The sequence below is a fragment of the Herpailurus yagouaroundi genome, unplaced genomic scaffold (assembly GCF_014898765.1).
Source record: "Herpailurus yagouaroundi ecotype Mexico unplaced genomic scaffold, PumYag 166, whole genome shotgun sequence".
In the NCBI taxonomy this organism is placed as follows: Eukaryota; Metazoa; Chordata; class Mammalia; order Carnivora; family Felidae; genus Herpailurus; species Herpailurus yagouaroundi.
In genome coordinates this window covers 37,836,578-37,863,722 of record NW_024412407.1, presented here as the reverse complement: position 1 = coordinate 37,863,722, position 27,145 = coordinate 37,836,578, and the positions used below count along the sequence as shown (strand labels likewise).

The following is a 27,145-nucleotide window of genomic DNA, read 5'->3' as shown; positions in this document are numbered from 1 at the left end:
GCACGCACGCACGCAGGGGCGCCGGGGGACGCGCGGAGGAAAGACCCGGCAGAGCGCGCTGCGCTGCGGGGACCCGCGAGCGCCGGATGTCCCCACCCACCTATCCGCACGCAGGGACTGGGGGACGCGCGGGAGGACCGGCCGGCTAGCGCGCGCGCCGCACTGCGGGGACCCGCGAGCGCCGCTTGTCCCCCACCCACCTCATGTCCCCACCCCCACCCCCTGCTCCCCTGCTTCCCACCGCCTCTGCAAGGAGGAAACTAAGCAAAGCCGGTGCACCACTTCCTCCGGCTGAGACCCGATAACGTTGTTTCTTCCGTTGAGGGTTCTGCAGAGCCCTCCAGTTTCATCACGGAACAGAAAGAAAACACACCGGAGAGCACTGATTTCTTTACGGGGAGGAGCATCAAACCTACCGCTGGTCCTGGCAATGAGCCCAACGGTGTTGTGCCTGTGTGCCCAATATCACGAAAGCCTTCCGGCTGCACAGTCCCTATATTTGTCAGTTGCACAGAACGGCATCTCTGAGGCAAAATACTCCAGCCAGTGGCGAAGGTAATTTTAAAGCCAACAGTTTTGGGTTAAAAGAAAAAAAAATCTGCCAAAGCTGTATAGGGAGAAAACGGCGAGAGGAGCGATCAGGTGTAAGAAAACCCAGAAATCCTGCATCTGGGTGGGTTGCGAAGGAGGCGCCACCCCAGGCCCAGCTGGGGCACCTTTATGTAATTGTTCAACACAGAGCAGATACCTTTAGGAAAAGTGTCCTTACCCACTCCGTCCTCCACCAGGGGAGCTTTTTCCCCTGTGTGTGAAGGGTACCACATGGCCAGCAGTGGTCTTGGCTCAGCCCCCCAGAATTTACGGGGGGGGGGGGGGTAGTCTGGCAGTTAAATTCTCTCCAGTCGTGTTTGAGAAGGCAGCTTCAGACCGTGGGCCCCTTGGGGCTTCCCTGAGGGAAGTGCATCAACAACAACTCTAAGAAACCAAGAGGGAGGCGAGGGATTGTGGAATCTCAACCTTTTGGGACTGGGAAGGCCCCTCGGATTTTGCCTGGGGAGTAGCTTGGCCAAGAGCTCCAGCATCTCGACCACAGAGGGTAGTGGCTTGATATTAAGCGTAGGAACCAGGCTGTCTGGGGGAAGCCTCGACTTTCTGCTTATTTCCTCTTGTGACTCTGGGCAAGCTACTCAACTACGTAGAAGTTAAGCTACTCAACTTCTACGTAGTTGAGTTTTACCTTCTAGAACAATCCTGGCCGAAGTAATAAATATTTAATGCCTATTGGTAAAAAAGAGGTAAAAATCTCCCTGGAATCAGATTTGAGGAGGGGAAGCTTGTGAATGCTGACGTCCTTCTGTAAAAAAAGAATAGAGCTTGGAATAGCGTGATTTGGGCACTAAATGAAAATACGACCTGGCATATGACCCGGCTAGTAAAGACAGATATTTGGGGTAATAAAAATAGCAAGATGCTCTATTTTACTTAACTTCTCTTTTAAGCTATCGCCTTCATTTAAAAAAAAATTTTTTTTTTCAACGTTTATTTATTTTTGAGACAGAGAGAGACAGAGCATGAACGGGGGAGGGGCAGAGGGAGAGGGAGACACAGAATCGGAAACAGGCTCCAGGCTCTGAGCCATCAGCCCAGAGCCTGACGCGGGGCTCGAACTCGTGACCTGGCTGAAGTCGGACGCTTAACCGACTGCGCCACCCAGGCGCCCCTATCGCCTTCATTTTAGTCAAAGTACACTTATGGAAGTAAAAGGATCACTCTTGCAATAACATGCAATAATTAATAACGCAACATTATATGATAAGAAGAATGCTGGAGAGAGAGTCGGGTAGGCTGTGTTCCAGTTTCTTCTTTATCACAGTTATCTGGGTGAGCAGTTAACGTCGTAAGGTGTGTTTTCTTTTCGTTTTCAAAACCGAACTGTTAGTTTAGATCGATGGCTCCATGTTATGATGTGAGTCCTAATAATCTGGAGAGTTTTTGTTTAAAATATATATTCGCATGTACTGCCCCAAGTCTATTGGACTAGAATCATCTGGGTTGGGGACCAGTAATCGGCACTTTTTAAGAGCTATGAGGACAAATTTGGAGCAACGCTTAATATCTACGGTTGATTTCAGCTCCAAAATTACAAACGTAGCCCATTTCATTGTCTCCTTGTACACTCAAATTCTATGATTCACAGTTGTGTATTTCATTAGTTACTAAGACACTGTTTACACCACTGTATTTCTGCACTGTGCCCATATATACTGTCTCCCAGGATCAACAACTCAAATCTTTATGTTAACACATTGGTACCAGAGAAGTTATGAGACGCAATCCTAAAAGAATGTTTTAGTTCTATTAGTTTAGGATTTCTTGTCAATTGTGTTAAATTTTCATCAGTGCACGAAGAACAAAGGAAATTTTTCCACACACAATGAGTAGCCGTGACCAAGCCCTGTAAGAGTTTGTGGTTGAGGTCGGCTTTTCTCTGCTGATCGTGTAGAAATAACATCAGGTTACGTGTGAACAGGTGATGCGATTTTTCCTTTTCACAGAAATCGCACTTGATTCTCTGACTAGGGCTTCCTTTCTCTAATACTCAGGAAATCAACTCTTTCATTCAGTGAGTATTGTTTCAAAGATGACCTGGTCATTATCTTTCGTAAGATTATTTAGAGTATGGAACCAAATAAGAATATTTGTACTGGTTTGCTCAGAAAAAAAATGTAAATTAATAGATTAAATGCTCATTTCGGACATGAGACTTAGAGACCCATTTTTTTTTTCAAAGTATAAGACTACTGGAGTGTGCCAAAATGTTTCAAGAATCTGAATGAACATTTTTTTTTTAATTTTTTTTCAACGTTTATTTATTTTTGGGACAGAGAGAGACAGAGCATGAACGGGGGAGGGGCAGAGAGAGAGGGAGACACAGAATCGGAAACAGGCTCCAGGCTCTGAGCCATCAGCCCAGAGCCCGACGCGGGGGCTCGAACTCACGGACCGCGAGATCGTGACCTGGCTGAAGTCGGACGCTTAACCGACTGCGCCACCCAGGCGCCCCGAGAATCTGAATGAACATTTTAAGTAAAAAAAAGTGCATATATTTCTGTCCCATCCTATTTCCTCACTATAGCTCAGTAATGAAAAGCAGTCTTTCTGTTTGTGAGATGTGAATTAGAATTCATCATAGAAAAAATAGGAAGCAAATCCTTTTAATCATTTTATGAGAGGAAAGGCATTTCATGATTTCAACTACCTTATTAATAAGGAATAAAACAATTTTAAGATTTAAACAGATATAAAATTCTCTCATGTATGATTAAATTTTTTAAAAATGAGAGAGGGGCGCCTGGGTGGCGCAGTCGGTTGAGCGTCCGACTTCAGCCAGGTCACGATCTCGCGGTCCGGTCCGTGAGTTCGAGCCCCGCGTCAGGCTCTGGGCTGATGGCTCAGAGCCTGGAGCCTGTTTCCGATTCTGTGTCTCCCTCTCTCTCTGCCCCTCCCCCGTTCATGCTCTGTCTCTCTCGGTCCCAAAAATAAATAAATGTTGAAAAAAAAAATTTAAAAATGAGAGAAAATGAATGGAACATAATCTCAATGTTGAAACAGTAGTATAATGAGTTTTTCCTGGTCTCAAATTGTAGATAAACTATCAGAGAGGAGAAACTGGTACTTTAACTTCTCTGGATATTCTGATATCTAGTACAAATTCAGTGATTCTCTTAATAAAGTAATGTTGGCTTACCACGTCTTTAATCCGTCTGAGATCCTATCCTGTTACTTCTCCATAAACCACCAGTCACAAGTTTTGATTTTTGGTTGAGAACTAAAACGGTTCTCGAAAGACTTAGGTTATATATCCTTACGTTCTAGAAGTCACTTCTTTAGTCTCAAGAGCAGCAGATTATTCCCTCCTACATTTGTTTCCTCCTCCTCTGTCCACAAATATAGACGTGTGTCATTCCCACACTTCTATGACCTCAAAACGCATTTGTCAATAGCTTTGCTCTGTTATTTATTTCTTTTATGATCTTCTGGGTTTGTTCACAGCGGTGATGTTTTCTGATTTTTTAAATTTTTTTTTCAACGTTTATTTATTTTTGGGACAGAGAGAGACAGAGCATGAACGGGCGAGGGGCAGAGAGAGAGGGAGACACAGAATGGGAAACAGGCTCCAGGCTCTGAGCCATCAGCCCAGAGCCTGACGCGGGGCTCGAACTCCCGGACCGCGAGATCGTGACCTGGCTGAAGTCGGACGCTTAACCGACTGCGCCACCCAGGCGCCCCATGTTTTCTGATTTTTAAATTGCAATGCAGATTCTGCTTCTTCTTCAGTTGGAACAAGGGGAAACCCTCCTATTTAAAAATAATCTTGGGGCGCCTGTGGCTCAGTCGGTTAAGCGGCCGACTTCGGCTCAGGTCATGATCTCGCGGTCCGTGAGTTCCAGCCCCGCATGGGGCTCTGTGCTGATGGCTCAGAACCCGGAGCCTGTTTCGGATTCTGTGTCTCCCTCTCTCTGACCCTCCCCCTTTCATGCTCTGTCTCTCCCTGTCTCAAAAATAAATAAAATGTTAAAAAAAAATTTTAAAACAAACATAAAAAAAATAAAAAATAAAAAAATAAAAATCTGTAACGTATTTTTGATACCAGCATGGTTGACCAACACTTGTTTTATATTATTAAGAGCTTGAAAATGTTTTTTTTTTTTTTTTTAAATCACAACTTGTTAATGGTAATTTTAATGCTTATCAAGTTATTTCCTAAAATAGGTGTAAGATTTGGGAACATTTCAAGTATTCTTGTTCAGGGATGAGTCTTAAATACTCTCTGACTTGATGACCTTCATTTTCCAATGTGTCATAGATGTCCTCATGGCAGTATATTTTTATGTTATCCTACAGGAAGGAAATACCATTTTGTCTAAGAGTGGACGGGAATCCGTCCTCCGCTTACAGTTTTACTTGTGTGACTCTCGGAAGAATTTTCCACAGACTAAGTTATGGCTTCGTACATTTCAGATCTTGTTTCCGCCTCATTTCCTACGTGCTCTGGTTCTGGGTGCCGTGGGATCCAGTCATATCATGATATGATTTCTAGTCTTACATCTCCATGTCCTAATACAAGGTATTTAAGAGTATTCCTGGAATACAGGGCAGTTAAGAATATTCCTGGAAGCCATACTTGTATCACGAAGGCTAGCAAGAATATATTGATTCCTGAATAGACTTTGATATGACAGAAAACTACATAGATTCATGAGAGTTGACTAAGCTGAAAATGCCACCTCAACTTCTCCTTCAGAAAAGAAGAAGAAAATACTGGCCTCCAATGCCATCCAATACAAGTGGAAGGAAATGTTATGCGATGGAAGGCAGATCAGAACAGAAAGACGCAGTATGGATGAGTTCTATCTTAGGTTTACAAACTTGTGACGACACACAGCCGTGAGGACACATTGCCAAAGTTCATCTAATGCCTTAGAAGGGAGTCAGGCAAGAGAGGAGTTTGGATCTTCAGCCTCACCAGCTTTGGAGTAGATCCACCGGGGGACACATTCCTGTGCTTTTCGGAGAGTAAGCGCTGCATGAATGAATGACTCTCAATGTGGAAGTCTAAACTGGGAGCTGAGGTGACAGATCACTCCAAGTGAGTGGAAAGACCTGCCGGGGCCCTTTCCTTCATTTGTGCCCCACGTTTGCCACATCCGGTTCAGAGCAATGCCCAGAACTGAGTGCAGTATTCTGGGAGCAATCCACTTCATGCAAGGCAGGCAAAGCAGAAACATTGTCTTGCCCATTCCAGACCGTTCATCCCTGTGAAGCCAAACTAAAGTTGCTTAGCTGGGTTATTTTCCTTTCCTTCTCTTTGGCAACCTTGCTATGACACTGATGCACAGTAAGCTTGGAGTCAATGAAAACCTTAAAATTTTTCACACTTGCTAAACCAGTTCTCTCTCAGGCTGTAACCAAGCAATTCAAGGTGCACGTGATACTTAATTTTGTGTGTTAACCAGGCGACAGGCTATGCCGTAGATGTGTACTTGTGCTTGAGTCTGCAAAAATGTTTCTGGAAGAGGTTAGCATTCGAATTGGCAGGTTGAGTAAACAAGGTCACCTTCATCGATACAGGTGGACGTCATCCAATCTGTTCAGGGCCTGAATTAGAGCAAAAAGCAGGGGAAGGGTGACTTTGCTCTGCTTGTGTCAGCTGGGACATCCATCTTGTCTCTGCCTTTAGATGCCGTGGCTATCTGGCCTTTGAACTAGACCGAATTACACCACCAGGTTTCCTGGTTTTCTAGTTTGCAGACAGCAGATTGCAAGATTTATCAGCCTCCATAACTGCACGAGTCAACTACTGTAATAAACAAACAAACAAATACCTCCTATTAATTCTGTTCCTCCCATTTGAAACAAGTGAAAAACCAAACTGTATCTACAAAAATGGCTTTTAGGAACACTGCACATCAGCGACAGTCATCACTGAGAAATGGGAAATAAATGAGGTATGGTCTGCGATTGCTCTAGCTTACTGACTTGAGGATGTTTCCAGGCTGCAGTGCAGTGAGACTCCAGATAAAGCCCATCCTGGTAGTCTCCCTGAGTTGAGAAGAAGCCTGAAGACCGGAGAAACAAAGGCTGCTGGAATTTTCAGGACAAGAGAAAAGCGTGCCGCTATTAAGTTTTTCATATCCACATTCATAAGTGGTATCCTGGACACATTTTTTTCATGTGCTTATTAGCTACTTATATATCTTCGTAGGTGAAATGTCTATTCCTGTGTTTTGAGCATTTTTCATTTAGGTTCCTTATTTTCTTATTATTGAACTGTAAGTGTTCTTTATACATTCTTTATCAAATATATAATTTACAGATATTTTCTCCCAACCTGTGGTTTGCATGAATTGACATTTATGGGACATTCCACCCAGTACCTGCAGTATATATATATTTTTTTCAAGTGCAGACAGAATGCTTAATGGGATAGGCTATATTCTGGGCCATAAAACAAGACAAATCTTAACAGATGTAGAATTACTCATTATAAAAAACATGCTGTTAGACCAAAATGGAAATAAATTAGAAATTAACAACTGAAAGAGATCTAGGACATTCTCAAATATTTGTAAACTAAACAATATATTTATAAATAATTTGTGGGTCAAATAAGACATCCGGAGAAAAGTTAGAAACTATTTATAAATTAACACACACACAAACATTTGCGAGATGCTAGTAAAGCAATACTTATTCCAAAATTTTTGGGTCTAAATCCCAAATTAAAAAAGAAGAAAAATCTTAAATGAAGGATTACAGATTTTGTCTTACAAACCTGGAAGAAGAGCAAATAAAATCCAGTGTAAGCAAAAGAAAGAAAACCTTAAGATAAAATTGAAAAGTTGATGAAATAGAACACAGAAACACAATATAAAAATCAATGAAAACAAGAGCTGGTTCTTTGTCAAGAACATTAAGGTTGATAAACCTCTAGCCAGATGGATGAGGAAAAAAAAAGGCAGAAGACAGAAGTTCGAGTATCAAAACTGAGAGAAGTGAGGTTACAACAAATTCTACAGACTCTGAAGGAATAGTTAGGGAATACTATGGACACCTAATAAATTCAACTTTGATGCAATGAACAAATTCCTTGAAGTATACAATCTAGCAAAGCTTAGTCACTCATACGTAGATACTTTGGATATATCCCTATGCCTACATAATAAAAATGAATTAGCAGTTAAAATTATTCCCACCAAGGACCTCCAGGCCCTTATGGCTTTACTGAGAACTTTACTGAGGACATTTAAAAAAGAAACAAAACGGGGCGCCTGGGTGGCGCAGTCGGTTGAGCGTCCGACTTCAGCCAGGTCACGATCTCGCGGTCCGGGAGTTCGAGCCCCGCGTCAGGCTCTGGGCTGATGGCTCGGAGCCTGGAGCCTGTTTCCGATTCTGTGTCTCCCCCTCTCTCTCTGCCCCTCCCCCGTTCATGCTCTGTCCCAAAAATAAATAAACGTTGAAAAAAAAATTAAAAAAAAAAAAAGAAACAAAACAACTTCTTCCTGAAAATTGAAGGGGAGGGAATATTTTCTGACTCATTCTATGAAGCTCGCATTAATCCAATAGCAAGATAAATGACATTACAAGAGAAGTATAACAGAAGTTATTATTCCTCATTAGTATAGATGCAAAAGTTCTTAGCATTGAAAATATAGATATAAATAGATAATTCATCATGACCAAGTACGGTTTATATATGCATGTGAGGCTTAGTTAATCTATTCACCTACTAATAGAGATATATGATCCTTTCACACCCAACATTCATTCTTAATAAAGCTTTGCAGCAAATTAGTAGAAGGAGGTTTTCTTAACCTCATAAGGCGTATCTACAAAAACCTTACACCTAACAGTATACTTAACTGTGAAGGACTCGATGATTTCTCCCTAAAATTATTAGCATAAGCAAGATAGGGATGTCTGCTATCATAACTTCCTCCAAATTTTGTACTAAAAGTACAAGATCTAGTCGCTGCAGGAAGCCAAGAAAAAAGGATAAAAGGTATCCAGACTGGAAAGGTAGAATTGTAGGTGACTTGTAGAAAATACTAGAGAAAATAGAAAAAAGTTGCTACAGTCAACAAACGAGTTTAGCAATATTGTAGCATATAACATCAATATGCAAAAATAATGAACTTAAGTCTTTGATTCACACCATATGCAAATATTAGCCTGGGGATAAAGTTAATTATCTCTAAATTAATCTACTAATCATTGATCTACTATAAAGCCTTAAACTATAATAGTTCTAGAAGAAAGCAGAAAAAAACCCTTTTGAGCTTGAGAGAAGTAAAGATATTTTCAAGATACAACCCCAAATACAGAATATGCAAAAGAAAAAATAAATATAAATTGGACTTCACCAAAATTACGAACAGGTCTTTGAAAGATGCTCTTAAAGAAAGAAAAGACAGGCCACTGGGTAGGAAAAACATTTTTGCAAACCACGTATTTCATACAAGGCTAAAAAAATACATATTTTATATCTGTTATAGATAAAACATTTATATATTGATATTTCTTATCTATATCCTTCAAAACTCGATGATAAGACAACTAACAAAAATATTTGGACACTACACAAAAGAAGATACATGGGTGGTAGATAACATATGAAAAGATGCTTGCCATCATTGGTCATTAAGGAAATGAAAATCAAAGCAAAAATCTGATATGAGGACACTTGCATTATAACATACAAAATCAAGAAATGTGATCACATTAACTGTTGGCAAGTACACACAGCTGCTGGAACTCATACGATGTTGGTGGGGAAACAGAAAATGGTACAACCCCTTTGGAAAAGAACTTGGCCATTTCTTCTTTTGTTGTTGGTTTTCTTTCTTTCTTTCTTTCTTTCTTTCTTTCTTTCTTTCTTTCGGTGTTTTGTTGGTGGTGGTCTTTTCTTTTTAACAACGTTGCCATTTCTTGAAAAGGAAACCGTGCTAAGCGACAAAAGGCCACATATTATGTAACATGTCCACACACCGAGAATAAACAAATCTGTAGAGATAGTAAGTAGATTAGTGGTTTCCTAGGGTTTGGGGTAGGTAAGGACCGGGGTGGAGACGGGGAGCGAGTGACTACTAATGGGTACAGAGCTTTATGTATGATTGTACAACCCTGTGAGTATGCTAGAAAACTTTGAATTGTACACTTTAAGCTGATGAACTTTATGGTATGTAAATCCTATCTCAATACAGTTATTTTTTAAAAGGTAACATACACATATCATATGACTGAACTATCCCACTCTTTGGGTTTTGTTCAAGGAATAATGAAACCACACGTTCATACAGAGACTCGTATACAAATATTCCTAGCAACTTCATTTGTAACAAGCCCAAACCGGAAATAAGCCAATGTCCAACAACAAGTGAATTGGTTGAAGGAATTGTGGTATATTCATATAAAAGAATACTATTCGGTGATAACATAGCAATGACATATGGCATATAAAATACGACCAACGAGTGCTCAAACAATTGTAGTGAAGGAACTAAGTCTGTTTATAAAACGGTGTATACTTACTTTATTATTCAACCTGCATAAAATTCCCAAAACAGTTCAAACCTCACTACAGTGACAGAAGACATAGCCTAGTGATTGAGGTGGGGCAGAGAGGGGCCTTTCGGAGGGTCGCAGAGGAGCAGAAGTAGTCTCGAAGATAATGGGTATGTTAGTTATTTTAGTTGTGGTGATGGCGTCAGGTGCATACATATATGGAAATTTATCGATTTGTATTCCATAAACATATGGTTTTTATTTTATGTCACTTATACCACCATAGATCTGTTAAAAATTTTTAAATATAAGAGAAAATATAATTAATCAACTAACATATAAAAAGGTGGGTTTCTGTCATCAGGTGAGTCCCCAAAGAACTCCACAGGGAATTTTTCTAAACGCTGGGTGTTTTTCTAGTATCTCAACTAGACATGCCCAGGATGACAAAGTGGGCCGAAGTTCATGTTATTTCTCCACAATGTTAAAAATCTTCTCCCCCAGAGCGTTATGACAGGCAACCTTTGGCCAAATAAGAAAGAAAAAGAGAGTGGCCTATGTTCCTGGAAGTTTCCACCTCCTCCCCCTGGAATCTGGCTGACATCAAACAGAGCGGGTCTGCCTGAGCCCTGTCATATACGCCCCCCCCACCTCTCAGGAGAAGGTGCCTTTAGAATATGAGCTCCCCTTACACATTCTCTGGCCATTGAATAAATTACCTGCTTGCCGTCCAATACCGCTTTGTTATTTCACTATGTGGCGAATGGTATTGAAAAGGGAAGGAATCTACCAATTCCATAACATTTCATGCATTTTTGTGGGATACTATAATCTTTAATAATATTATAATAATATTATACACTGTAGTCTAAACAAATGGAGACACAGTCAATGCTCTCAGATGGGCTATTTACTCATACAAGTAAGAATTTTTTTCAGGTGGGACTGACAATGTATTTTCTTCTTTCATAAATGGTTGGTGCATATTTTCTGCCATTTTTGTGGGGTTCTTTTTGTTTGTTTTGTTTTGTTTTTCACTGATTAGAAAGAGCCTCTTATGTATCAACACTCCTTATTTTATATATGCATTGCAAATGTTTTCCATACTATTTTTCTTTCATTTTTGGTATGGTATACACAAGTTTTACATTTGTTTATCTATCTGTTTGTAAATCTATCTGTCTTTTCTCTATGGTTCCTGTCTTTTCTAGACAGCTATAGAAAATCATTCTCTATATAACCTATTTCTCCTTCTTGAATCTTTTGATCTAGCCTCCACACGACTAAATTGTTGTGTGGTTGTCCAAAGACCACTTTACTCTGCTCTCTTAGTTTTGGAGACCCCGAAGTTCCTAATGCTCATTTTGATTATTTTACCTATCAAAGTGTTTCTTTAATAACAACTAATTGTTATTATATTACTTTATTATTATTATTATTATTTTATTTTTACTATATTATTCTTGGGTGAACCAAATGCACAGTAGGTGATTAAAAAGATGATTATTCACACAATGATAATAACAGGTAAAATTTCTCATAGAGTAAACAGATAATGGAGACTTTTAGATGGTTTGGAATAGATGCCTTTGGGAAAATGTGTGTGTTTGTATGTGTGTTTTGAAAGATGATATAACCATAGGTTTAAGAGTTCAGACTCTGCATCAGACTGTACAGATCCACATTCTAGCTCTCATAGAGTGGTTTGAATGGTTAAGTGAGATAATATGTGTCCATTTAATATTGTAAATAATCAATGTAATTTATTTTTTTAAATTTTTTTAAATGTTTATTTATTGTTGAGAGAGATGGAGACAGAAAGCGAGTGGGTTAGGGGCAGAGAGAGAGGGAGACACAGAATCTGAAGCAGGCTCCAGGCTCTGGGCTGTCAGCACAGAGCCCGACACAGGGCTCGAACTCATGAGCTGTGAGTTCATGACCTCTAAGCTGAAGTCAGACACTCAACCGACTGAACCACCCAGCTGTCCCTCAATACAATTTAAAAATAATATCTATTATTTAAGTGATGGAAGTCATAAATTATGTGTTTATTATTTCAAAATAAATGCATACCTATCTCATCTTTTGCATTTTCTGTCTCCAGTCATAAGGCACACAAATCAGAGTGTGTTTGTGTAAACAAACCGCCCTTTGCATCAACTGGACTTCATCAACCCCATTCATGTATTTGTTTATTCAACACACGTATTAAAAAAATTTTTTTAATGTTTATTTACTTTTGAGAGAGAGAGAGAGAGACAGAGCATGAGTAGGGAAGGGGAAGAGAGAGAGGGAGACACAGAATCCGAAGTAGTCTCCAGGCTCCAAGCTGTCAGCACAGAGCCCAATATGGGGCTCGAACTCACGAACCATGAGATCACGACCTGAGTTGAAGTCAGACACTCAAACAACTGAGCCACCCAGGTTCCTCCAACACACATCTATTTTTCAAGCTACATTTGTCAAGCATTCTACCAGGTGATGCAAATCCAAAGATAGACAAGAAATTATGTCTACTACTTATACAGGTTAACTCCAATATTCATAAGGTAAGTAGAAGAATTCAAAAAATTCTTAGTTACTCAATGATCTTGGAAGTGAATCTTAGCTTTTTACTCTGCTTTTTAAATTACTAGGAATTCTATTGCCATAATCTTGTTACCATTTTCTTTTTAAGCCTCTGCCATTTTTCTTCACTTTTTACCCCAATATTCTGCCCTTTATTTCCTTCACTGCCCTCCAGCCTTTTGGAGAGTAGTCTCTTCAAGCAACGATACCGTTGAAAGAGCCTCTCCTTTACTTCCAAATCTTCTCCTTTTAATATAATACACATGATATCATACACACACACACACACACACACACACACACACACACACACTGATAATATAGTTAGCTTCCAAGCAGTCAGTTTGCTGTCATCTCTATTTAAATGCGTGCTGGTCTGGGGCGACTGGGTGGTGCAGTCGGTTAAGCGTCCGACTTCAGCCAGGTCACGATCTCGCGGTCCGTGGGTTCGAGCCCCGTGTCGGGCTCTGGGCTGATGGCTCAGAGCCTGGAGCCTGTTTCCGATTCTGTGTCTCCCTCTCTCTCTGCCCCTCCCCCGTTCATGCTCTGTCTCTCTCCGTCCCAAAAATAAATAAAAACGTTGAAAAAAAAATTAAAAAAAAAATAATAAAACCTTTATCCTTACCTACTTTCTCCACTGTTCCAGTAGAAATAATGTTTTTGCTCCTATAAGAAGCCAACCCAGCTACGTGTACTCTGAAACCCATTTTCTCTTGACCTCTCAAAAAGCTATTGAATTATTCCTCTTCCACTCTTTCTTGCAGTGTCGATTTTTTCCTTTACACTGATTCATTTCTATTATCATAAAATGCACTAGCACCCGCTATATTTTTTAAAAACTCCCTTGACCGGGGGCACCTGGGTGGCTCAGTTGGTTAAGCATCTGACTCTGGATTTCAGCTCAGTTCATGATCTCACAGTTTGTGGGTGTGAGCCCTGTGTCAGGCTCTGCGCTGATGTGTGGAACCTCCTTGAGATTCTCTGTCTCCCTCTCTCTCTGCCCCTCCCCTGCTCATGCTCTGTCTCTCTCTCTCTGTCTCAAAATAAATAAATAAACATTAAAAAAAACCCCACCCTGATCAGACATATTCCTCTAGCTACTATCCCATTATTCCTCTCAGAGTATACTTGTCATAGAGTTGGCTAAGTTCACACCCTCAAATTCCTCACCTTCTGTTCTCTTTTCAATACATTCTCTTCTCTTCACAAAATCATTTCTGATAAACGTCACTAGGAATTCCACATTGCCAATTCAATGGCCATTTTCCTATTGTTGCGTTTCTTGACCTTTCAGCAGCATATAATACAGCTGACAAAACTTTTTTCTACGGATTTCTGAACATGCCTTTGTATTTCCTCCTCTATCCTTAGCTGCCCCTTCTCTGTCTTACCTACTGGTTCCCCTCTGTTTTAGCTTTCCAACAGTCAAGGTCATGATCCCCAAAGGACAGGACTCAACCCCGTGTCAGTACTCTTTATCTAGGTGAGCTCCCTCTGCTTCATGTACGGTTCTTTTTCTTGAGTTCCTGGTACAAATATCTAACTGCCTATTTGACATTTCCCTCTGGATATCTAATAGACATCTCACACTTATGTCCAAAATCATATCAGTCTTTTTCCAATTATGTCTCCTAAATCCTTTATTTCCCTATCTTTTTATTTCAGTGAAACACAACAAGCACACCATGGTACCCCACTATGAATTGCAAGAACTGCTAAAAGAATCTGATGTATTGTAGACGTATGAAACAGCCTCACTGAAGGATGTGGGGATAAAGTCTGTAGATCTAAGTAATCTTGAAAATGTGTAGTTTTAACTTGTAAGACTAGTAACAAAAGGAATTGTACATAAGCACTGTCTTTGGTCGTTTCCCACAAGGTATGAGATAACAATTCTAAAGCCACAAAAAATGTATCCTGGAATTGAGCAATTAAGTAAATAAATGGTGATGGTGGCAGCCATGTTTCTCACTGCTGGAGCAGGAGGTAATGGAAGTGAAAGGGTGGGGGTTAGGATGATCCGTGCTGTAATTTATTGAAGTTCATCCACATGAACTCATGGAACCAGCTGAAAGAGTTCCAATGGCCAAACTGGAACAGTGTGAGGAACAAAATAAATAAGGTAGTATTGGGCTAGAACGGAAAAGTATAAAATGAATTTGAATGAGTTTTACTGATACAAATGATTGAATAAATAAGTAAATGGGAGACTACACAAAAATCACCTGCAGATTTCTAAATAATTTATGTAGATACTCTGTCATGGAAGAGGTGGGGCATAACTCTCCACTTCTTTTTTTTTTTTTTTTTTTACGTTTATTTATTTTTGGGACAGAGAGAGACAGAGCATGAACGGGGGAGGGGCAGAGAGAGAGGGAGACACAGAATCGGAAACAGGCTCCAGGCTCTGAGCCATCAGCCCAGAGCCCGACGCGGGGCTCGAACTCACGGACCGCGAGATCGTGACCTGGCTGAAGTCGGACGCTTAACCGACTGCGCCACCCAGGCGCCCCAACTCTCCACTTCTTAAAGTGTGGGCTGCACATATTGACTTCCTTTCAAAGGGTCCAGTATGGAAATGGAGAAAAAAGAGTAACTTTATAGTAGATAAAACTGACAAACACGACTGCAGTCACATGATCAAAGATAACAATAGTGATAAGCCATGTTGGTCGTAGGCACTCTGTAAGATGTGATAAAAATGGCACTTTATCCCTATGGTTTTCCTCCAAAAACCTTTAACCCAGGTGTAATGATGAGAAAAACATCGGACTATTCCAATTGGAGAATATTCTACAAGACATATGATCAACAGTTCTCAAAACCGTAAAAAAAAATCCCCAAGCGATACATCAAAAACAAGAGAAATTGTCAGCCAAGATTATCCTAAGAAGACATAAAGAATATGGGGCGCCTGGGTGGCTCAGTTGGTTGAGAGTCTGACTTTAGCTCAGGTCATGATCTCGTGGTTCATGAATTCGAGCCCCACAGCTCAGAAGTTGGAGCCTGCTTCCGATTCTGTGTCTCCCTCTCTGTCTGCCCCTCCCCTGCTCACATTCTGTCTGTCTCTCTCTCTCTCAAAAAATAAATAAAAATTAAAAAAAAAATTTTAAAGAATAAATAGATACTGTGGTATCCAAAATGGGGTCCTTCAATAGAAAAGGTAGTAAGTAAAAACGAAGTAGAGACTTTAATAATAATGCATCAATATTGATTCATTAATTTTGACAAATGTCCCATACTAATGTAAGATGGTAATAATAGAGAAACTTGGGTGCTGTGTATATGGGGATTTTCTGTACTAATTTCACCATTTGTCTGCCTACCTAAAATGATCCTGAAAGGAATAGTTTATTCAAAAAAAAAAAAAAAATGAAGGTCACCTCACTCTTAAATCATATCCTTTGTGGTTTTACAGCTGTTGGGTTTATTTCAATGCCACAGTTCTGAGAAACTGACTCTGCTTTGATCAGGTAATGCCTCTCTTTCCATCTCATTCAAATATGGATTATTCTGTTTATAGGATGTTTGGACAGATGCAAAACACAGAGGGATCAATGATGCAGAAGACAAGAAAGCATCCCTATCATTGTCAACACAAGTGGACATGCAAAGGTAGGAATCCATAACCTCCCATTAGACCACAGATTAGAATATAGCTAGAATTTTCTGTGGGTCTTTTAATCCTAGACTTTTAATGAGAAATTTTAAGAACTTGAACTAGAATCTGTTGTTCAGAAACGTTTTTATCTTATTTTTAAATAACATGTTTACATAGATACCTCTTCACTAGACTGTACCCTTTTCTATATCTGTAGACTCACACCCATTTCAGCCTCTGGTATGTAGTTATGTACTTATAAATATTGTTAACTTGAATGTAATTGATCAGGTGTGATTTGACCTGGGTTGAAGATTGTGAAAGTGTTATAATGCTGCTGTATTAGACAAAGTGCATAATTATAAAAGTTAGCATCTGAGTTTGGTTTCATTAGTTGATATAAATATAAGAGTTTTATTTCAAACAACATTTGAGAAGGCGGCTACACTACTCAATCTTATGTTTCTTTTTTGGATGCTCATTTTTATTATTAGTCAGTTATTTTGGTATTACTTATATTTTGCCTTCCCGGACTTCAAACCCACTGAATATTACCTGTGTGATGGAGAAAAGATGTAAATGAAGGTAGATGACAAATTTTAGTGGAAATGTTTTAACTAAGCCGTTGATCAGCTAATACCCCACCCATTTGATTGTTTGTGGATTGGAGTTTTCTCCTAGAAGTGTTACATAAAAAGGATAGTTAATAAATAGTAAATAAAAGATATTGACCTCTTAGAATCAGTAAATCCAATTCTTTCAAGATAATTATGTATGTGATCATGTCAAGGTAATTTAAACAGAGGCTGTATATTTCTTTCCCCCCTCCTTAAGACATAGCGTACCCTCAGAATTTTACATTTCTACGACACATTTTCAAGTTCCTTTTTAACGCCTATATGTTTCAGAAAGAAAAATTATTTATTACAGATTACCCTAAATGTCCCAAGTGGCATCAGACTGCTTTGAGATTGTCCAGCACTGCACTGGTTATACTCATTGCTATAGTGATAGGACTAACCATTTTGGGTAAGTAAATTGAAAGCTGTCTGTTCAACTAGAGAGGTTAATACGTTTTCCTTGGCGTTTACCTTCATTTCTCTAACTTCTCCAGAACCATTTTTCACATTTACCTGTTACTTCAATTGCATCGCTATTAAAGGACACAGTTGATAATTTCATTAATGCAAGTATTTTTTTTTCTTATACAGAGGAAACAACAAACTTGTTAATTTGTAAAGTCTATTCTGCTTATAATTGTATTTATTTAATTTTTTTAATTTTAAAAAAATTTTGAGAGAGAGAGAGTGTGTGGGGGAGAGGCAGAGAGAGGGGGGCAGAGGAGGATCCGAAGCGCCTTCTGTGCTGACAGCAGAGAGCCCCATGCGGGGCTTGAACTCGTGAACCATGAGATCATGACTTGAGCCAAAGTCGGATGCTTAACTGACTGAGCCACCTAGGCACCCCATAGTTATTTTTTTAAAGTTTATATATTTATCTTGAGACAGAGAGGGAGAGAGGGAGAGAGAGAAAGACCGGCGACCGCCCAGACACAGGGGGGGGGGGGAGGGGCAGAGGGAGAGGGACAGAGGGAATCTTAAGCAGACTCCTTGCCCAGAGTGGAGCCAGACACGGGGTTCAAACCCACAAACTGTGAGATCATGAGGTGAGCTGAAATCAAGAGTTTGATGCTTAACCAACCGAGCCACCCAAGGCGTCCCCGCTTATAATCAATTGGTAGATAGTGTGGGTATGGTTGTCACAATTCTGTGAATTGAAGTTTTGTATTTTGGTAAAAGCACTTCGTTTTGTGGAAGTTGATTTGGCACTTTACATAAGACTTTTGGACGTTAGAGGTCACTTTTGATTTTTTGACGTTTTGACAAAATTTTTGAGCTGCTTGAAAATTTAAGGCCCAATTAAAGTTAAGATCTAGTCCTAAAATGAGGTCTACTTCAAGAAGAGCTCTGGGTAATTATATCTGTTATTGTTTCTATTTGTTGTGACTCTCTATGTGTAGGAATTGTGTTAAGCATTTTACATGCATTATTTTTTAGCCTCAAAACATTCTAGGTTTGTTCAACACTTTCCCCTTTTATATATGACGGAACTGAGAAACAGAAAAGGCTAGTAATCTGTTCAAGATCACACAGCAGTCTAACCTATCATACTTAGCAGATATAAATTTCAATATAGTTTCATTTTATTTAGATAATTTGTTATTGTTTGTTTCTACTTACTTGTTCTCAAGTGGAAATCTCCAGAGTCTCTAAGTTTATTCATCCTTTGTCACGTTATAGTATTGAAATGCTATAGACAGATTTCTCAACCAGCAGTGTGAGCATTCACTTGCAGTTCTGGTTTAGTGATAATTAAAAGGCACGAGGTCGTACTTGTAGAAATCTAACTGGTGTTACTACTTTATTTGCTAGTATGTCGCCTAAGTAGTGAGAAAGGAACCAAAGATTGTGATGGCATGAATATTTCTCCCAGGAAACAACAGGACAATACAAACTTCACAAGTAAGTGGTTATATTTCATTGTATTGTAGGGGAGGAAAAACTTTTCCTCCACCCTCTTAAGTTCCTACCGGGGGGGCGTGTGAATTAACTGTCAGAAGACCGATGAACAAGAAGAAAAGTTTTATTTGCATTCATAGGAGAGGTAACAAAAGAAGTAGCTGCCTCTGCCTGGTTACAGTTAAAGGTTTCCATACCTAGCTTAATAGGAGAAAGGAAGGGGGAAGACTTTCTTTGGGAAAAACAAGTACATTTCCACAGGAAAGACGAGCAAGTAGGTGTTTCAGGAGACCAAACTGGAGAAAATGAAGTTAGTAATGATGTCTGCATATACAGGTGGTGAGTAGTCTTTCCCTCTTCATAGTCATAAATTCGTCCAGGAAGGGGATTCATGGTAGAGTTCTTAGTCCTTTTTTTTCCCCTGGGAGTAAACCACTCCAAAGAGGAATTTATGGCAGCCTCATATCTCAGAAGCTTCTATTTTTAGTCAGATAAGGGATGCTCCGAAGAGGCTTCTCTCTGCACCTGTTGACTGCATTAGGCATATACAAAATAATTGGTTTACTGACAAGATAGCAAAGAATTTAAGCAAAAGTCCCTGCCCTTACCCACCTCATGATTAATGCGTGAGATCATAAAGTCAAATGGCACTGCCATATGCAATTTAAAGTGATAAAACTTTCCCGGGACATTACACCAGGATTATGTACCTTTTTTTACCCATGTGGATGTCACATCTCCACTATATAGGTTGCCGCTTTTGTAATTATTGTTTGTTATACTATGAGATTAAGGTGTTAGGTCACTCTTTAAAAATCAGAGTGGAAAGATCAAATTGTAAGGCATTTGGAGATCAGTATGGCTCACGAAGAAGGGGATTACTAATTACCAATTTACTCTCATCTAGATTTCTATTCGTTTCCAGTGGCCAGGGCACGGTAGGCGAGGAAAGATAATTTCCCCTCTACCTTGATGGGTTTTTGACTCAGACCCCCCCGTGCAATAAATGACAGATTAATAGGAGAAATACGGAAGTTTTATAACACTTATATCTCTGGGACACATGAAAGATACCCAGGAAAACTGGGTGACCCCCCCAAAATAGCTCAAGCCACCACCTTACGTACCATCTCCAGATAAGACAAAAGAAAAAGGGGGCAGAGGAGTCAGGGTAGGGGCCAAGGGCAGGCTGCCCATAAGTACCACAATAGCATATTAATTATTTTAAATTGGAGCTACTTGGGACATATCTGTCCCCCTGAAAGTGGGAAATAAATCTCCTGTGTCAAAGGTACCCTCCTTAAAAAAAAAAAATTAATGTTTATTTATTTTCGAGACACACACACACACACACACACACACACACACACACAGAGTGTGAGCGGGGGAGGGTCAGAGAGAGAAGGAGACACAGAATCCAAAGCAGGCTCCCAGGCTCTGAGCTGTCAGCACAGAGCCCGACGCGGGGCTCAAAGCCATGGACGGTGAGATGAGACCTGAGCCCAAGTCGGAGGCTGAACCCACTGAGCCACCTAGGAGCCCCCAAAGGTACCCCTTTTACTAAGAAGTGGAAAGACATCCTTATCACCAGAGATAGAAACTTTAATGCCAAAAAATCTAAAACAAACCTTGTTCCTTTTTTTCTAATCCACTCACTACCTTAGCCCCACTTCTTCGAATTCCTTGCTAATTAAAGCTCCCAAACACGTTTGCTTTATCCTGTCAATGCTTCACAAATTTATTGTCTCTTAGTCTAAAATGTATAAAAACTGCCTGACTCGGTCATTTGTTTGGGTCTCAAATTCATTATTGGGCCTCCGTGCACGCGCAAACTTTGGTGTTTGCTTGTGTTAAGCTGTCTCATGTAAATTTTGTTGTTGTTTTTTTTTTAAAGTTTATTTATTTATTTTTGAGAGAGAGAGAGAGAGAGAGGGAGAGAGATGCGTGAACAAGGGAGGGGCAGAGAGAGGGAGAGAGAGAGTCTCAAGCGGGGATTCCCTACTCGGGGCTCCATTCCACCAGCCGGTGAGATCATGACCTGAGCCAAAGCCAAGAATAGGATGTTCAATTGACTGGGCTACCCAGGTGCCCCAACGGAGTTCATTGCTTCAAAGTGGGGCAAAATCTGTACTTTTAAGGGAAAAGTTTAGAAATTAGTGCATTTTTTTGATATTCAAACCTTACTCTTCTGTTTCTTCCATTTTTTCCATTTCAGCAAAGTCCACGCTAAACTTATGCCCTAATAACTGGCTGCAGAAAAAAGGGAAATGCTATAATTTCTTAAAAACCTTTAAATCATGGACCGATAGCCAAAAATCCTGCTTAATAATGAAATCACATCTCTTGATGATCCAAGACATGGCTGAACTGGTAAGAGCTAATTTGCCAGGGAAATTAGCGCTTCTAAAACCGAGAGAAACAAGTAAATTAAAAAAAATAATAACGTTTGTTTATTTTTGAAGGAGAGAGAGACAGTATGAGCAGGGGAGGGGCAGAGAGAGAGGGAGACACAGAATCCAAAATGGGCTCCAGGCTCTGAGCTTCAGCACAAAGCCTATGGGGGGGGGGGGGGGGCGCGAACACACGAGCTGTGAGATCGTGACCTGAGCTGAAGTCGGATGCTTAACTGACTGAGCCACCCAGGCACCCCCAAAGGACATTTTATGATAAAGGAATTATACTGCTGATAATTACAGCCATTTATTGAATTCCTAGCATATACCAGGCACTGTGGTAGGCATGCCACAAATTATATAAAACTTAGTGCTCACAATAACTTTACGAAATAGGCAGTATTTTCCATTTTCATAAGAAGAATCCGCTGAACTTGACAGGTTGTGTAACAATGCTATTTCACATGTCAGTGGCAAAGCTGGGATATCGATGCTGTCTTTCCACATCACTTCTTGGGGAGAAAGATACAAGCTCTTTGAGCATTATCAGTATCTGGCAAAACTTTCTCAAGTCTGGGCGAAGATCAGAAGAGGCTATTTTACTGCATTTAACTCCGTTACCTCTGGGTTCTCTTTCACAGAATTTCATACAGAGTAGTATACCGGATGGAATTTACTTTTGGATGGGTCTGAACATCACGCACCCACAAAAGGCATGGACCTGGCTGGATGGCACCCCATTAAATCTACAGTTGTGAGTATTTGGCATTGGAGTCTCTCACCAGCCAACTTGTGCTGGGGGATGCCCGCCTGAAACTCCAGATGGTCAAAATGGTTCCCAGAGATCGAAGACTTTGATTTGTTAATGTGTGAGTGATTAAGCCATTTACCTTACAGAAAGGAGACTAATTTATTTGCTTATTTGGGTTCTCTTTTAGTTTATCCATGATGCTAGAGATGTAAATGGAAAATTGTAGTTAACCTGAAATTCTCTAAATTTCATTTCTTTTGAAGTGTTTCTTAAAAGTTTACAAAACAACCCTTATTTTAACTTACAGGAAGATTTCAATTAGTGGGAATACTTCAAATTTTAAGGAATATGTTATGTGTAATACAACAAATAGCCATTTGACTTGTTTTTAATACTGTCACCCTAATCAACAATATGTGTAGCCACTTTCTGCTTCCGTTCCATTCATTCTGCTTAATTCATTCTACTCATTCATTTTGGTTTAAACTCCATGGGTAGAGAGTGCTAAAATCTTTGGGCGCCAGGCACTAACTAATCCCCAGAACACAGGCAGAAGCTCCTGGGGGCCCAGGGTAAAACTTGCTACTTTCAGCATCAAGGTTTTTGGGATCATCAAAAGTTAATTTTACTTCTTGAAAATTTGGAATTTTGTTGTGTCATCTCAAAGAGATGTGAAGGAGGTTTAGGGAGAATATAGATGGTCTGGGGTGATGGAGAAGGCCCACTGGACTGGCTGAGGGGCAGTAAAAAAAAACGCTCTGAAACAGAAAGTCACCCTACAAATGAATATGCTTACCCAAAGACTATTTATAATATTTCTTTTAAAACTTGCACTCTATACCCACCCATAGCCTACTCTCTGTACATCACGCTAAAATAATTTTAAAACTTGATCTTTATCGCTAAAAGAAATCTATCATCATGTTTTTAAAGCGATGCTCTGTCAACCCACTTGCAAACTGGCTTAGAATTATCTGTTTTTTTTTTTTAATTGAGGGGTTTTGTCTGATTTTTTATTTTAAATTTTTTTTAATTTTAAAAAAATGTTTATTTATTTTTGAAGGAGACAGAGACAGAGCATGAGCAGGGGAGGGTCAGAGAGAGAAAGAGACACAGAATCTGAAGCAGGCTCCAGGCTCAGAGCTGTCAGCACAAATCCCGACGCGGGGCTTGAACTCACGAACTGTGAGATCAGGACCTGAGCTGAAGTCGGCAGCTTAACGGACTGAGTCACCCAGGTGCCCCTTTGTCTGACTTTTCAGATGCCTTATGGCTTATTTGTCTAAGACAAGAAAGGTTGGCTTAAATATCATGGAAAAAAAGAATTTAGGGAAATTTTCCATATATATATATATATATATATAAAGGGTAAAAGGATTTGGGTATGCCCATATATACACAAATGAGCAGAAATTCTCTTGCTGAGGTGTCTGTGTGAGTTTAAAACGTTTAAAAATGGGGAGGTCTTCTTCCCGGTTGCTCACCCCAACACTCACTCCTTCCCCCATTCTGTCTGGGGTTACATTTAACATGGAAAGTATAGAGGTACCAGAGTATTCCTCTTTCTTAGGATCTTCTGTAGAAGCCAGATTGCTTATTATAGGCAAACAGTGAAGGAAGAGTTTTGAAAGGTGCGATACTTGGGATTTGGGTCTGGAAAGTGAAAAAGGTGACAGTTCAGCTTTCTTCAGAAAGTCAGTTTAGTACTTTTTGAAGAACATGCATGTTTTGCATGTTTTTAGATGTGCTGACATTTCTAAATCTTAGAATGATAAATATGAGATTGTCCGTTCTAAAGGGGGTATCATTCCATTGTTGCACATACTCAGAAAGTTGAATCTGGAATCTTTTGAGTAATAAAATGAATTTTTCTCCTAAAAGGCCAGGATCGTCCTCTGTCTTAGTCCATTTGGGCTACTATTGACAAAACACCACAGATTGAGTAGCTCATAAGCAACAGAAATTTATTTCTCACTGTTCTGGAAAATGGGATTCCAAGATCAAAATATCAGCACGGTCATGTCTGGGTTAGGGCCCTCTTCCTGGTTGGTAGCCACATTCCATCCACCATGACCTCACATGGTGGAAGGAAGTCAGGATCTCTCTGGAGTCTCTTGTATAAGGAACTAATGAGAGTTCCATCTCATGACTTAAGCACCTCCCGAAGGTTCCACTTCCTAATATATCACTTTTATGGGTTAGGATTTTAACATATGAATTTTGGGGGGTGAACACAAACATTCAGACCACAACAAGTAACAGCCCTCTAAGATCTTTATGTTTTTGTAGGATGGCATGACATTGGGAAAACCAGTGTTTCTTATTCACATTTTTATTTTTATTTTAATTCCATGCAGCATTTCCATTTACCAATGGCCATTTTTGGTTGAGAAACTATTTGGAACAGCTACCTTCATTAAAGATGTCATTTTTTAGCGGGTGCTCCTTGTCTGAAAATTTAGAGAGTCTTAGATCTCCAGCTTGGAGAGCACATGCCTCCCAAGGCGGGAGATAAACACACAAAATTTCACGGTTGTGTTTTTAGCAGAATGAGAACAGAACATTGTCTTTTCATCTACAGATTTCAAGTCATGGGCCAAGTTGAAGATAACGCCTGTGCTGTAATAACAAAGAAGGGTGTGTTTTCTGAAAAGTGTTGTAATGAGAGTTACTGGATTTGTCAACATGTGATTTCTTCGGACAATGACTTCTAAACTGATTGCAGTCTATCCTTCCTATCAAAAAAAAAAAAAAATTCGGAAGTCTTTTTTTATTTATGTATTTTTGTAGATGTACATCATTTTTACAACAAATATTATGGTGATGATGATGATAATGGTGTAGATTTGTGTCACTCTAACTCTGGGCAATCAGGCTTAACTCATTCCTTGTGGCCTTGTCACTCTTGTCACTGGTGCTATAATTCAGCAGTCATCCCCCATTCATCATAGTGGCTCTTTTAGACAGAAGTTGGCCTTATCATCTCTTCAACAATTCTCTCCCGACAGCCCCCATTCACCATTAGCAGGGGAGCTTTTTTTTGAAGAGAAGCCGTCAGATGATACATTCGTGAATTTTCCACCACTGAGTCGATACAATTGTCTGCATCTTACTTATTTCTTTTCCTTCTCCTCCTATTTCCAAAGAAGGGGTCTTCCTCTGTCTGGCTAAATCAAATCTCAAAGTCTACAGCCGGGATCGCATCTCTTTTCATTTTTTCAAAGAGATTCCTTCCTTCATCACCTCCACTTCTAACCTCTCTCTTCATACGCCTCCTTTCCTTTCGACAATGAAAATGCAAGAACGCAAGAAAATTTTCCCTGAACCACTTGTGGCTTCCAGTTTCTATCCAGTGTCTCCCACCTGTTTTAAGTCAAACTTCCGAGAAATTGTTTATACTTGCTTTTTCCTCTTTTCACCTCCCACTCCAGGTTCTTCTGCAATCTGGTTTCTGCTTTTCCCACTATTTCACTAAAGTGTTCTCATCACGTCAAGAATGCCTTTCTTCTGCCTAAACACCATGACAGCTTTTTAGCTTTCCTCTGAACTCTCAGCAGTGTTGTTCATTTGTGGCCTATCCTTTCTTCCAGAAATAGTCTCTGACCTTGGCATCTATGACACAATGCTCTCTTGAACTTGTATCTACCTTCCTTGCCGTTGCTCTTCAGTTTTTTGTTTGTTTGTTTGTTTGTTTGAAGCATTGCTTCTCTCTTCTGATCTCTTAAATACTGACATTCCTTGGAGTTTTGCATGAATTCTCTCATACCCAATTCTTGGCTAAACTCATCCACTCTGTAGGTACAGTTACCATCAATTTATTGATAACTCCCAAGCCCATATTTCTAACCCAGACCTTATTACAGCAGATTGCCCCCTGGACATCTCTGGTTGGACGTCTCAAAGCCCCTCAATCTTCCCGTGTTAAAAATTAAACTCATTAGCTTAGTGAATGGCAGCAATGTGCCCATTAGCCTAAGCCAGAATCCTTGGAATCAACCATGACTTTTTTTTTTTTCTTTTTACCCTCGATAGTCACTCATTTAAATCCTGTCGATGTGACTACATAATTATTTTTGAATCCATCTATATCCTCATAGCCACCCTATTGTCCTCGATTCCTGCAACAGTCTTTTTGTCTGCTTTTAGTTTTGTCTGCCAAAGTCCATTCTCTATCTTGTGATCATAGCAATTGTCTAAACCTCCTATCAGGCCACATTACTCACTACTTGATTTCCTTCAGGGACTTTTCATTGCTTTCCCTTGTTTTTCATTGATCATCTCTTACCAGAACCTGGGTGTCTTCGCCCGTGTTCATTTCTTTCCCCCTGCCATGCTTATAATGATGCAAACACACTAAATTTTGTTCAGTTTCCCAAATGTGTCACGCTTTCTCTTGCCTCTAATCTACTCATGTCTGCCTCAGCTTAACGTTCTTCCCTTTCGTACTCCCCTGTTGAACTCCATTTGGAGTTCAGATGGCCTATTGAACTTCTTGTTCAGATGGCCAGTTGAACGCCATTTGGTGGACAATATTTCCTTAACCATTCTCCGCTCCAGACTACATTACATGCATTTGTGAATATGTTCATAGTTTCCTGTACTTATCGAATCCTAATATTTGATACTGGACTTTTGACCACTGTTTATTTATCTGTATTGTGAGCTTGGGGAGGACAATGATCCCCATTATTGTACGGGAGGGACAAGATGCCTGCGGCGTGATGGATGAAGAGTAAGCTCTTGTTATGTTGTTGAGTATTATTTGTAACATGTCTTAATGTTTCCCCAGAACAACTTTTCCTAGTTGTGGAGAGCTTCCCTTGGTCTAGATAACCACAATCTGCATGGAGACAAATAAACCACTCTGTTTTATTTTGTTTTGTTTTTTTTCAGGAAAGGTCTGTGTTAGGTTTACATGGGCTAATAGATGATATTTTCCAGGTTTATTGTCTGTTAGTTTCTGTTTCTAACCTAGAGCCTATATGGAGACTTGGAGCAGAGAGATTATTACATTAATGTTTGTTAATTAAATATAAATTCAGCAGTGGGAAACCTGCTTTAAGGTCTTAGATCCACTAGGAGTAAGACTGAAAGGTCATACATGAATGTCTAAAAGAAAAATGATACCAAATTGATATGTGTGAACAGAAGTAATTATAGTTTACAGGGAGTGAAATATAAAAACTTCAGCTCATTTTAAAAATTAAACACAGGGGCGCCTGGGTGGCGCAGTCGGTTAAGCGTCCGA

General features: G+C 39.9%; 1 protein-coding gene across 1 annotated transcript; it reads left to right on the top strand.

Annotated features, from left to right (window-relative positions):
• Positions 1-260: 260 nt before the first annotated feature.
• LOC121038972 (killer cell lectin-like receptor subfamily F member 1) lies at positions 261-26,353 on the top strand. Its single transcript, XM_040488983.1, has 7 exons — positions 261-555; positions 16,157-16,248; positions 17,165-17,263; positions 18,667-18,756; positions 20,969-21,123; positions 21,788-21,900; positions 24,479-26,353. Exons 1-7 carry the CDS (start codon positions 431-433, stop codon positions 24,609-24,611), a joined length of 807 nt encoding a protein of 268 aa, XP_040344917.1. The 5' UTR covers positions 261-430; the 3' UTR covers positions 24,612-26,353.
• The last annotated feature ends 792 nt before the right edge of the window (positions 26,354-27,145 follow it).